This window comes from Muntiacus reevesi, chromosome X, assembly GCF_963930625.1.
Source record: "Muntiacus reevesi chromosome X, mMunRee1.1, whole genome shotgun sequence".
Lineage (NCBI taxonomy): Eukaryota > Metazoa > Chordata > Mammalia > Artiodactyla > Cervidae > Muntiacus > Muntiacus reevesi.
Genome location: NC_089271.1, coordinates 99,755,843 through 99,770,275, shown reverse-complemented (window position 1 = coordinate 99,770,275; position 14,433 = coordinate 99,755,843). Strand labels below are relative to the sequence as shown.

The window sequence follows — 14,433 nt, the reverse complement described above, 5'->3', positions numbered from 1 at the left end:
CCAGGGGATCTTTCCAACCCAGGAATCGAAACCAGGTCTCCTGCATTACAGGCAGATGACTTATCAACTGAGCTATGAGGGAAGCCCCTCATAAGAGATAGTGTCTGCTAAGTAAATGTTTCTTAAATGTATCTAATGATGGCAGTGGAATGAATGAACAGGAGCTAGCAGCCACCACGTGACCTATAAGAATATTCTGTTTAGAAAGGGCTTTGATTCAGCAAGCATTTACGTTGAATTTTTTTTAATGACTAATGTACGCATGGTTGAAAAGTAAGGAAAGATTAAAGGACTGATTGTGTCCCCCCAGATTTTCTGTTGAAGCTCTAACCCTCAGGGCAATAGGAGGTGATTAGCTTTTGATGCAATCATGGGGGTGGTTTCCCATGATAGGATTAGTGCCCTTTTAAAAAGAGGTCAGACTTCACATCTCCACTGTGTGCAGTACAGCAAGAAGGCCATTCTCTATAAACCAAGAGGTGGATCTCAACAGAATTAGACCATGCTGGCTCCTTGAACTCAGACTTCTCAGCCTCCAGAACTGTGAGAGATAGTTTGTTCTTCTAAGCCAGGCAGTCTGTGGTATCTTGTTATAGTAGATAGAGTGAACTAACTACAGCAGTAAAAATTGTAAAAATATCTCCCTCCCAGCACCTTTTAGCCAGCATTCTCAGTGTACTGCTATCCACCTAGTGATAGTAAACAATGCAGGCAGTTCATTATTTATATACCTTCCTTCTTTGACCCTAATGGAGCATGCTACATATGCACCTCCGTAGCTTGCTTTCTAAATTTACCAATACATACTGCTTACCAAGTGGGCTTCGTCACTCTGTTAATATTCTGTTTACTGTCTCATACTTTATTTAATCCTCTGTTGATGGATATTGACATCATTTCTAATCGTTTGCCTCTCGGTGTGTGATAATGAGTTCTTAAAATGGGACAGTGGAGAGGGACAGTAGAGAACAGATTTGAGAAAGATCAAGAAGATCAGATCAGTAGAATTTGTTGATTGACCAGTTATGGTTATGAGGGGAGATGGGATGATAGGGATGAATCCAACCTGGGTAGACAGGTTGATGGTGGGACCAGTGGTCAAGATGGGCAACATAGGAACAGAATGAAGAAGAGAAGACAAGTTCATTTTGGCTTGGCTAAGTCCCAAGTTCTAGGGGACAACCAGGTGTGGGTATGTGGGAGGCCAGTGGCTGCATAGATCTGAAGCTTTGGCCTGGGGAGAGATTTATTTGGTAGACCTGAATTTGATCATTGGCATTTTCATTGACGTGGCCAAAATTATCAGGAGAGAGAATTACAGTGAAAAGTGGTGTCACATATGAACCCTGAGAAATGTCAGCCTTAAATGATTATGATTTTGACAAATAGTAAAGAATGTTCTTTTTCTAAAATGATTTGAAATGACATTTCAAGTGTACTTTTGTAGTCCTTTCCTGAATAAGTGAATATGTACATTTATAAATTAAGATAAGGGTGACTCAAGAATATTAAAGCCATTTTCCCCAGGGAAAAGGATAGTGGTAGAACTAGGAGAATTCTTTATGCAAACATAAGTAGCAATGGTAATTCATGCACAGGTTGCTTTTTGACCTATGAGACTTTTGTCAGACTTTTGTATGAAATTACTTTTGATGCAGTTGTATAAATTCTTACTATGTCAAGTCATAGTAAAAGGCTGAAAGCTGTATCAAGCATGAAGCTGTTGCTTAGAATTATAAACTTTGCCAAGTTTCAGCACCTCCTATCATTCTTCCTTAAAATTTTAGACTTTTCCTCCTAACTTGAATGATAGCATTATTGTTCTTATGTGAAGTGGTCTTGTTTCTTGAGATAATTTTATATTGCTGCACCCTTCAGTGGTAGATGGAAACTGAAAAAGGCTAATGTCTTCAATTTTGAAATCAAATTAGGAAAAAACACCTCAGATTCTTGTTCAAACATTGCAAAATTCTATCCCGAAAGAGTTAGTGACTGCTTCCCTGAATTTTTAAAGCTAGGTCTCAGAGATGCAGTGAATCGTGTCCACTGATGACCATGCTTTGTGTGGTGACAGCATCATTTGAAAGCACTATTATATCTTACAGAGCTTATCAATTTACTTCCTTGCTTCCTTGAATACTGTGAAAATTGTTTTCTTCTGTAACTGTCTCCCTCTTGAGTGGTATTTAATTTTTATAAATCTGACACTCAAAACATCCAGTTCTGAGAGAGAGCACGACAAGGCTTTGGCTGTCTGTGAGTGCCCTTCGTGAGATCTAGGAATCCTAACTCAGTGATACAGTTCTCCCTCCTCAAAGAAGGAAGCTCATGAATCACTCAGTATTTATAGAACCTACTCAATAACAATGAATCCAATCTAAATGTTTAAAGCGAGTCAGTGCATCTTTATATAAATGCCATTTAAAAATGATGGCTAATTAAGTGAAAGCTAAAATCTGCTGTCATTTCAGATTTTTGCTCCCACAAGACACAACAGTGATAAACGGAGCTAAATTAAAAAGACAAGTTACATTCTCTTTGTCAGAGTTGTCTTCCCTAGTGTGAAATTGGAGGTTTTCATCTTAACTTTGTCCTTTAACATTTTTCAAATGTTACATTGTGCTATTTTTAATCCTGGAAAAATGTATAAGATTGCTTTTTTTTTTAAGTCTCCATGCCTGGTATTTCTTGACTAGTAGGAATCTGAATTGGTGAAATGTCCAAATATTCATACAGAGCCGAATAAACGAAGACATGCTCACATGAAGCCAGGGGTGAGCACTTGAGAGTGTCCGTTTTCTGATGTCAGTTGCCCAGCTTTGATACTGGGCTCTGGTTATACAAGATGCTCACGTGTGGAAGGCTGGGTAAAGGGAACATGGTCCTTCCCTATACCTTTCTCTGCAACTTCTTGTCAATCTATAATTATTTCAAAAATCATGTAAAAAAAGAAAAAAGTCAAGCAGCCCCTCAAATAGGCTGAGCACACAGAGCCCTCAGGAAGATTTCTAGTGTTCTGGTGTATCCAGGGCCCTTCAGGATCAGGGCATCACCACCCTCCCCTGGAGGGTCTTGATTCAGCAGGGTGAGCTGGGGCCCAGGCAGTGCCTCACACATTGGGGAAACCCCAACCCCATCTCTGAACCCCCTGCCCACTCCCTGAGCTGGGATTGAATCCTTCTTGGGAAGCAAGATGGGTGCGGGGACATGGTTACTGAGGGCACGTCATCACCACTCCTTGAACCTGACTCCCTGTGTGCTCCCATGAGGGACAGTCTCTAGAAGCGGTTCCCTCCATGGGACTCATGTTTCCCAAACAGCGTCCCCACCTGATGCAGGGCTATAGGTAGGAATCACTGGAAAATGGCAACCTGCAAATCAAATTCTCAAAGACTCAAAGCCTTAAAAACTACATGTCTATAAGTGAAAATAAATGACAGGTAAAATCCTCAAGAAACGTAAGCTGCTAACTTTAGGTTTTAGCGTTTTCATGCAGGAGCTGTAATTAGCCTTGTAACAAGTAATCACTTGTAGGGAATTCTGTACTTTTAATAATGAGGTAAAGATGAATGGGTGATGTTGTCCTTGCTTTAGTAGTAGTAGTCTTAATGCTTAGGAGTCTTAATTTTTTGGTAATAATCCACCTTTATGTTACTCTATTGAGAGCTTGTGTTTTTAAACTCTTGCTTTGTTCTCTTATCTTAATCTTTAAGGGGGGGAAAGGGTAGAAATTAAAATATCTGGGAAGTAATTCCTATACATTCAACTTTAGAAAATGTCAGCATTGCTTCTTACAGAATGCTTACTTCAGTAGAGCTAGAGTGAGTGACAACTCAGTGTTCACATCATATTTTCCTATTTAAACTAGCAAATAATACTTTAAAAAAGTATTTTCTTGTAATTGTAAGCTAATTTATTTGGATAGTTAAAATATTGGCTTGAACATCTGTTCTTTTCCACCTTAAGCTCCAGTTCAGTGTTAGATGTGTTGCTTTGTATTTCATGGCAAGAAATATCTGGCTATTATTTGATTCATAAACGTGCCTGAAATGTTTGAGGTCCAAGTGTGGCTCTTAGCATCAAGTGTCTGCCTTCACGGAGCCTGTGGTCTAGAGGACAGTAGGGGTCCAACAATAACAAGTAAATACATGTCAAATGGTCACAAGTGATGGAAATAAAATGGGAAGGAGGATGAGGGGTGCTGTTGGGGGGGGGTTGTGTGTGTTGTTTTTCTGTAGGGTGTTAGAGAAAGGCTCATTGATTAAGGTTACATTTGAGCAGAGATGTGAAAGAAGTAAGGGAGGAAACCATGAGGGCAAGGATTCCAGACAACTGGATCAGCAGGCGCCAAGGCCCTGAGATTGGTGCATGTTTATTGCTCGTGGGGAGCAGCACAGCTCGAAGCCAGCACAGCTGGAGCAGACTGAGGAAGTGGAAGAGCAGAGACATCGTGGGAGACGTGGCCAGATGGCGAAGGCCATGGGGGCCATTGCAAGTACTTTCACTTTTACCCAAAGTGAGATGAAAAGCTCCCACAGGAGGATTTGGGGGCAGGGGAAGGATTTGAGCTGACTTAGGTTGTGCCACTACTACTCTGACTTTAGCTGTAAAGATGAAAGCAGAGGACTTGTTAGGAGGTGGTGTTATAATAATCCAAGTGGAAGTGGCAGAACCTTAAACCAGGGTGCTAGCAGTGAAGTGATAAGGATAAGCCAAGGTGCAAAGGATGGGGCTGGCATCTGCTGAAATGGGGAGACTGGGAGGAGCAGGATCGGGTGGGAGTTGTGAATGTCCCAGTCCTCTAGCTGTGGTGCGGTCACTTGTGTGGCCAAGTCTGAAGATCACAGTAGGGCTGCAGAGTGATAGATATTTAGGAATCACCAGGGTATGGATGGTATTTGAAGCCATGAAATTCCTTAATGTCACCTTGAAAATGAGTATAGAGAAGAGATGAGAGGGCTGAGACCTGTCATTTCAGAGATCAGGGCGTTGATTCAGAACTCACAGAGAAGTTAATTAAGAATTTTCCTAATGTTCTGTCTCTTTCTTTTAAGAATTTTCCTAATGTTCTGTCTCTTTTTAAATAGATTAATGCATCACTGGTCCCTTTAGAGACAGTGTCACTGTTTACTAATCATTGCTGGGTTTTCTTTTTCTTTTTTTTTTTTTAAGTGTGTTTTACCTGATCGATTGCTAATACTGCTTACAATTGATGGGCGTTTTTGGGTCTGGAAGTCTGATTTTTGTGCAACAGCACTTTAAAAAAAACCACCAAAAGTCATGTTTATTGTAAAGTAATTAGCCTCCAATTAAAACAAATAAATTAATTTACAAAAAAAACTAAAAAATGAAAAAGTCATGTTTGTAGTCATAGAAAACTGTGGTCTCACATGTAATGGTTAATCAAGATAGAGGGTAGCATAAGTCTAGTCTGAATTTGCCACTGTTATTTCTGGCTTAATGGGCAATTCATATTGATGTATGGCAAAAACCACCACAATATTGTAAAGTAATTATCCTCCAGTTAAAATAAATAAATAAATATTTTTTTAAAAAAACTAAGAAGAAAATATTTGCCTATATTTCATCATAGGCAAATCTGGTAAAAAATAAAATAAAAATCTAAGGTTGTGGTGTTAGTAGAATATTAGCTCCTTTACACTGAAGTTGACATTCTGTTGTTTTTTTTTTTTTTCCCTTTTCTAGCCAATATTTGCGTTTTTGAATGAAGAAAAGTTTAATGTGGATGGATGGACTGTTTATAATCCAGTTGAAGAATACAGAAGGCAGGTAAGTCAGTAGATACTGGGCCACGTGAAGAATCTCAAATGTGCCTGCTGAGGATATATGCCTGTGGTCATGCTCTTTGAGAATCAGTAACACCCTTGCTAAATACTTTTTTCCCTAGCAGTAGTATAACATGGCTTATTCTGTCTGTCTAATACTGTGAAGCCTACAAACTCTTACAGGGCCATATTCAAGCTGCATTGAAGGTTACATGGCTAAGTTCGTTTTCTTCCTACTACATGAAGAACATCCATTATATGTTGTCCATGAAATGAATCAAATACTCAGAGTCTAGAACAGCCAAACTTCTATATCTTACTACTCAGGAATTGATGTCACAATGTATTTATGTGTTTGGGAGCTTAACTATTACTGGCAGTTAGATTTCAGTTATATTCATCTTGGCTTAGAGATTCAAATAAATTAGAACTATAATGTTGACTTTTCCAGGCAAGCTTTGATGAGTGTATATGAGAATTGCCTTTACTGCTCTCTTAGTAAACTTTACCCACGTGCATGTTGATTTGCAACAATAAAGTAGGAGGCTTCAAGTATTGTTGCTGTTCAGAGGTGAAGGTCTCCTGGCATTTAAAGAAGATTCCTGTGCCTCTTATGGAACAAGAGCTGCACTTTGACCTCTGCTATAACCAAATCATGGGACAGCTAGGAGCTTTGTGATGAGATTTTTCCTCAATCTCATTCTATAAAGCTTGTAAAATAATTGGGAAGTTTTGTCAAATTAGGTTTGAGAATCAAATCAAGCCCAGTGAGTGTAAAGTCAAATTGCAAAACACTAAACTTGAAAACCTTTAAGCCACCACTTCCACTACCAGGCCTCTTGGCTGAGTTCCCTGTTTAGTTTTGATCAGAAATTCAGGTGTGGGAATTTATCTCTAGAGCACATATATGAAGTAGTATGCCCTGTTGCTAGCTTTAGACTATTTCATTTTCAAAGGCTGTGTGTACCTCTCATTAATAACCTGTCTTATGGGTTATATATGGAGGCAGAAGAAGGACCATTGAAACATCTTGCATGTTTTGGAGACCTCTGTAGTGTTATGTGTTAAACTATTTGCACGTTAATTTTGGAGTATTATTGATAGTATTAAGACTTATTTTGTAGGTCAAAGCTTCTAGCTTGAAACAAAACAGTTCCTGTTTTTAAGCTTGCATGCATGTATGAACTATTGAAGGTATTTTGTTCTAGACTGCCATTATATTCCATCTTTTTTTCTTATACCTTTCTGATGGGACTTGTAACTCTCTAATTGGACTTGACATCAGACTCATCTGCTTGGTCTGGACTCTATGGGGCCAGACCTAAAGACAAGGTACAATGCCTGTTCCCAAAACAAGCACCCACATGGCTCACTTTTGTGTGTGTACTTCTGTATTTGTGAGTGTGGGGAGGGAGTTATTCCAGCACCTCTGGACCTTGTCCCCACTAGATCCAATTTTGTGAGTAGGCGGTAGGGTGGAAGATGTCTTCCGTGTGTCCCTGTCACACTAGCAGACTGCCTCAAATACAGATGACTCTATTTGTCACACAAGCCATAGGGCAATCACCCATCCCAAACCACTTGATTGAAAAAACTCTTAGGAGGTGGCAAAATGATCCTCCCCAGAGGGGCTTTCCTTACTTCCCTTCTGTGAATTTCTTTTTTTAATTAATTAATTTATTTTAATTGGAGACTAATTACTTTACAACATTGTAGTTGTTTTTGCCATACATTGACAATGACAAACATTGTGAATTTCTTTACAAGCTTAGCTTCTTTCTACTTTGGAGCAGGTTGAAGTATTCCCCCTATTTTGAGTAGGGGGTAGAAGTTGCCTGATAGCTTTTCTACCCTCAATTAGACACACGTGATTACACCGTGTACTTTTCTTTAACGTGCGTGAGTAGGGGGGGACCTTGAGTTTCTCCATACAAGTAGTAGAGAAGAGTTTGGCATGAAATGAAGGAAGATCTCAAGTTGAACAGAATTTGCATTTATCAATGATAGCTTAGAATTTTGGAGCCCACCTGTGTTTTGTCTTGTGTTCTGTTGTCTGGATTACCGATCTGGTTCCCTTACTGGGAATCAGTAGAGTGTTACCACTCTGCCATCAGACGCACGTTTGCCTTCTGCTCGAAAGGAGAAAGGAGACCCAGCGATGGCCAGACCCAGAGAGGAGTCCTCCGTGTTGACACGAAATTCCTTTTCTCCTGTAGGGCTTGCCCAATCACCATTGGAGAATCACTTTTATTAATAAGTGCTACAAACTGTGTGACACTTATCCAGCTCTCTTGGTGGTTCCATATCGTGCCTCTGATGAAGATCTCAGGAAAGTTGCAACTTTTCGATCCCGAAACCGAATTCCAGTGAGTACTGCAATTCATGTCTTTTGTAAAGGGTACCATGAGAATGGTAGTCAAGTAATTCAGAGAAACGCTCTTTTGGAATTTCAGTCCCACAAGTTATTATGAAATGTCTTCTGAGTGCAAAGCAGCAGGCCAAATGGGGAAAGAAGTAAAACGTCACCTGCCCCCCTCCAGAAGCTTGCAGTCAAGGACAGAGCATGAATTCAAGTAGTTTTTATATAGGAGAGGGAACAGGTAACACCATGTGAAAAGGAAGAAGGGACGGCAGGATCTCTGTGGCTTCTCTCTTTGTAGCACAGTGATTAACAAATGTGAGGCTCTTGGTTAGTGTCAGCTGACATGTTAGAAACAACACTAGAAATACCCTATGTTATGGAGCCTGTAAGTACAGGTTTTTACTTAACACCTTTATTAGGATTCATCTCTCTGCATGACATTTGTAAGCTGCATTCAAACCATTAGCAATCTTGAGACAAGTGCGGATTATCCCAAACAGTATATTACAGTATCATTGGACCTAGTTCATAAAGTAGTATTTTGGTTCTTAAATATTTATGGATGAGTTGCACTATAAATCTTATTGACTAAAGTGTCCCTAAATCATATTGACTAAAAGTTTAGAGAATTTTTCCCCTCTATTAGTTTTCAGGACATCTCATAATAAGTATATTATTTTGTTTTGGTTTTGATTTTGAAAAGCAAAGGTTGAGGAAATTAAACTTTAATGTTATGTCACCTTTGACTTCCAAGTCTAGACATTTTTGTCCTTAAAAGAATATTTGTGTGAAACTTTTGTGTAGTATCAACATAATATGAATTGTAACTTAAAATGCACTTGGTTCGCTAAGGGCGAATGTCTGTTCATATCTTCATGAGGTATATAGTATACTTGGAAGTATGGTCTTTAGCTCATTTTGCTAGAATGCTGCACTAATAAAGCAGAGTTACCAGTGTGCTCCTCTTCTGCTCTGCTGAAACATACTTTTCTGTGCTGTAGCCACAGACTCCACCCCTCTCCTGGCCAGCTGTGTTGCTAAGACATGCCTTGCCCACAGGAGAAAGGGTTAGGATAGTGTGGGTTCATTTTGTTCACTCCTTCATTCGATGAGTATTTATTGAACATCTACTGTGTCAAAAGTGTGTGTGAGTGCACATGTACATGTGTGTGGATTTCATGTGATTAGGGGCAAGAGAGGAAGTGAAACACCTGAGCCAAGTCCACTGTGCTCAGGCTGCTATGTTTATCCTGCGGGTCCCACAGTTAGGAGTGAATGAAAACCCACCGTAGAGCAAATAGAATGCTTAGCTTTTTACTTTGACATTTTATTGATCCTCCTTACCTTGTGATGGGCCCTGATTTGCATTTATTTTTCCTAAAAAATCTTAAGGCTAAACTGTCCATCCCCTCTCTATAGATTACAATGCTTAATAATATCTAATAAGAGATGAGGTACTCTTTCTGATACAACTCCTAACCACCAGATTCTTGACTGTAAACCAGGAAATGTATTTCCTTTTAATAATAAATCATTAATATCTGATATTCAGTTCTTTCTAAAAACTCATAAAGATACAAAAAGAATTGATGAGAAAGCAGTCTTATTATGTTATCCATAAATAAGATGTATAGTGTTATAAAATATCACTGAATAATAAAATAATCTACATGCATTAATGTTCCCATTAAATGGGTACATATTCCTTTGTTCTCCAACAGGTTGGTCTTAATATTATTGAATTCTTTAACATATAAGTAACATATATTTATTTATTTTAGACATTTAAAAGAATACTGTTAAACACCAAGGAGACTGCCACCTAGTGAGGACCACACTTAACATTTTGATATATGTCATTCCAGACTTCCTTCTATGCATACATATTTTTTTCCATTTATTTTTATTAGTTGGAGGCTAATTACTTTACAATATTGTAGTGGTTTTTGCCATACATTGACATGAATCAGCCATGGATTTACATGTGTCCGCCATCCCGATCCCCCCTCCCACCTCGCTCTCCATCCCATCCCTCTGGGTCTTCCCAGTGCGCCAGCCCTGAGCACTTGTCTCATGCATCCAACCTGGGCTGGTGATCTGTTTCACCCTTGATAGTATATTTGTTTCAATGCTATTCTCTCAGAACATCCCACCCTTGCTTTCTCCCACAGAGTTCCAAAGTCTGTTCTGTACATCTGTGTCTCTTTTTCTGTTTTGCATATAGGGTTATCATTACCATCTTTCTAAATTCCATATATATGTGTTAGTATACTGTATTGGTCTTTATCTTTCCGGCTTACTTCACTCTGTATAATGGGCTCCAGTTTCATCCATCTCTTTAGAACTGATTCAAATGAATTCTTTTTAATGGCTGAGTAATATTCCATAGTGTATATGTACCATAGCTACATATTTTTATTTGAAAAAAAATGAAATTATTCTGTGGTTTGTGTCTCAATATGCTTTTCCTACCTAGCATTTATCTTGGAAAGAACCTTCCACACTGTTGACTCTCTGGTCATGTTCCAGTATATGGAGTCAATCAGTTTTCTATTGTGAGACATTTAGCTTCTCATCTTTTGCTATTGTAAACAGTGTTTTGGTGACTAAATCTTTGTGTACATCGTTAAATATTTATGGCTTCTACATACTAACTTCAATAAGAATGACCTAATATAATAGCATATGCTTTTAAAGCACTCATGGTATTTGATGTTGTGAAGTTTATATTATTTGTACCTGGTCCGGCTATATAGCAAGCATCCTTTTTATAAAGGTAGAAAAGAAGAAGAAAAAGCAAGGAAGAGGTGAAACAACTCATAAGAATAGCACTTCTTAACATGGCCTGCTGATTCCAGTCTTAAATCTCCCAAGCAGAGAGAAGTGGGGAAGAAGAGCAGAGAGCACTGGGGAATGAGGGTCTTTATCAAATAATAAATGTCGTGTATATGCAGCAGTTTGCTCTTTTAAAAGTGATCTCGTTTGGGGAATTCCCTAGTGGTCCAGTGGTTAGGACTCTGCATTTCCACTGCTGAGGGCCCAGGTTTGATCCCTGGTTGAAGAACTAGGATCTCTCAAGCCACCTAGTGTGGCCAGAAAATAACAAAAGTGATCTTATATCAAATCAACATATTGTACACTTTAAATTTACCTAGTGTTGTAAGTCAAGTGTATCTCAGTAAACCTGAAAAAAATAAATTAAAAATATATAGATACATAAAAGTGATCTCACATCTTTTCTCTCTTGGAGACCAAGCCATGGGAGGTGGGCGGGCAGGTCTCACCTCCACACTGTAGATGAGAAAATGGAGCTTGTACCCAGGCTCGCTGTTCTGAGCCTTTGGACTCTTAGTCAAGGTCACAGTGGTATTTTGACTGGGCCCTGGCAGGTGCAGAGACTCAGTTGAATGAGTATTCATTGATATTACCATATAATCTCTTCTCACTAACCTGTTATATTATTATACATTGCAAATTTTATGGACATCAATGCTTGTACTTTGCCAGAGTGGGGAGGTGACTTCAAAGATGACAGCGTACTTGGCTTTATATTAAGTCAGCTCGAACACTTCTGCTTCTGCAGTTCTTGTGCCTGATTTTCATGGGTTTTCATACCCTGTGCTGGGTCATGCATTCTCCATTTGTCCTCCCAACAGTGCCACACCATCACGTGGCTCCATAGTTGATGAAAGAGGGAAAGGAAGTGACAAGAGGCCGTGAGCTCAGTACCCAGGTCAGAGCCACCGCAAGAGGTGTGCCTGTCCCAGAGCTCATGCTGTCACCCACCATGCTTACTTCCCAGTTCCTGTTTTCTTTTTTCTTTTAACAGCTTTATTGAGATAGAGTTCACCTGCCAAACTATTCAGTCATTGAAAGTGGACAGTTCTGTAGCTTTGGCTATGTTACATTGTTAGCTTCCTTTTACAGATCTTGTTTCTTAGGTGCTATGAGCTGAGAGACCAGGTAGCAAAATGTGCTGGGCTTGTGTGTAAAATTAGAGAAGGTTGATTCTGAGAAAAAGCTCGAAGAGCTCTCCCAGGAGGCAGGTGCCCAAACTTCCTTATGGAGACCCTGACAGCTCTATGGCTGTCCTGAGGTTCTGTTTGCTTCCTTTGGGTTTTCTGTGTTAGATTCTAGAATTGAGGCTATTGGGAAAATACTTGCAGGCATGAGTTGTGATTATAGAGACAGAACCAGGGCTGGCTTCCTTTACCTCTCACCTTTTACCGAAGCTGTTTCTGGGTAATGACAAATCCGGTGCAAGCTGCAAGACTAAAATAAAATGTCTGAAGCTTTCTATTTCAAGTAGTGTAACTATTTTTAGGTTAGCATTTAACATTTTTAGATGTGGTGCAAATTGAGAAAAAACTAGTCAAGCAATTAGTTGTTCTCATTGGCTCTGAATCATCCTAACGGTTAAACATGTGTTTCTGGGCACACAGGGAAATCAGAGGTGAACAAACATCCTATTTTGGCAAAATCAGTTTCACTTCATCATGATTGTTAGGGCTCTCTTTTTTTATGGTTTTAATTGAGATTTAGTTGTTTTCCCGATAGCTTAAAATTTCTGAACCAACCCTAGGTGCTGTCGTGGATCCATCCCGAAAACAAGACCGTCATTGTGCGTTGCAGTCAGCCTCTTGTCGGTATGGGTGGTAAACGAAATAAAGAGGATGAGAGATATCTCGACGTCATCAGGGAGACAAACAGACAAGTTAACAAACTCACGATCTACGATGCAAGACCCAATGTCAATGCAGTGGCCAACAAGGTGAGTGTATTTCATGACATGGTTCTACCTTATATACAGAGTGCAGTGTTTCACATGAATGTTGTTGTCATGACCTGTCAACATGTGGATTTAAATTCATTAAACTTTGCTTAAATCAGGAAATGAGTTCACTAAGGTAAAAAGTAGTTTTAATCATAAAACATATCTGAAAAGTTGATTTCCTTAAAATCAAATGAAGGGGGCTTCCCTGGTGGTCCAGTGGTTGAGACTTCGCCTTCCAACGCAGAGGGTGTGGATTTGATCCCTAGTTGGGGAACTGGGATCTCATATGCCTCATGGCCAAAAACCAAAACATAAAATAGAAACAATACTGTAACGAATTTTAAAAAGACCTTAAAAATGGTACACATAAAGAAAAATCCTTAAAAAAATCAAATGAAAGTCAACTTTTGATAAACTAGGCAAGTCTAGAGCTGTAATGAACTTGGGTTTTGGCCAAGATCTCAGGCATGTGTTAGAATCTCTTGGAGCCCTTTAGGCTATTGACGGTCATCCTCAATGTCAACACTATGTCATTTTCAATGTATACACTAGGGAGGCATCTGTGGGGATTGTGAGAAACTGTAATTGTTAAAATTCTAAATTTGTAGCTTTATCGAAGCAGTCTTGTCTCTATACTCAGAAATGTGTGTTCTCATTTATATGAGGTAGTCCAAGAAATGAGTAGCTCCATGTATATGAATTTTACAGTTATTTGTGCATGCGTGCCAAGTCACTTCAGTTGTGTCGTGTCCAACTCTTTGTGACTGTATGGACTCTAGCCTGCCAGGCTCCTCTGTCCATGGGATTCTCCAGGCGAGATTACTGAAGTGGGTTGCTGTGCCTTCCTCCAGGGGATCTTTCCAACCCAGGGATGGAACCCGAGCCTTTTGTCTTCTGCATTGGCAGGCGGATTCTTCACCACTAGTGCCACCTGGGAAGCCCTGGTGTCAGTGTCTTCAGAGAACTCTATCTCCGGGGTTTCCTTCGCCTTCTTGAGCAGAGTATGCTGAGTGCACCTACAGTAAAGTGATAAGGCAGTGTTGCTTGCAGGTGTCCCTCAGCAGCTACTGCAAAGGCCGTTTGCCCCTGCACGACATGGTCCCAGACTCAGAAATACCTTTGACATTCAGTTTCAACTTTTGGGTTTGGTTTTTTTTTTTTCCTTTTCTCATTGCCAGTTGTCACTTATACATGTTCACAGTGGGCCTGCCCCATCCCAACTTTCAGATTTACTGCTGCTGGTCAGATGTAGGCTTACATTTCATCATCTTGGATATTTTGCTTATCCCGAAGTCATTTACCTGGCATCTTGGATTATTGAAAGCACAAGGCAAGAGCCTGAAAGCAAAACAAGTCCTGAAGCAGCTCACCTAGATGTGGTAGTTTCCTAAACAGACCCTGTAATGTCTCTCTACGTGGGCGTGTGTGTGGAGCTCCATTCACAATTATTTGCTCACAGATCATGCACCTGACACCTTTACTCCTGGGGAGCCCCCTGCCCCTTGTGTATT

At 39.7% G+C, this 14,433-nt stretch overlaps 1 protein-coding gene across 3 annotated transcripts in view; it reads left to right on the top strand.

Annotated features, from left to right (window-relative positions):
* Positions 1-14,433, top strand: part of MTM1 (myotubularin 1) — a 91,236-nt gene that overhangs the window by 57,974 nt on the left and 18,829 nt on the right. For all 3 annotated transcript variants that reach the window (XM_065916163.1, XM_065916162.1, XM_065916161.1), the window contains 3 exons: positions 5,707-5,790; positions 8,003-8,152; positions 12,731-12,919. In XM_065916163.1, the coding sequence (XP_065772235.1) occupies positions 5,707-5,790; positions 8,003-8,152; positions 12,731-12,919 (423 nt within the window). The remainder of the gene's footprint in view (positions 1-5,706; positions 5,791-8,002; positions 8,153-12,730; positions 12,920-14,433) is intronic.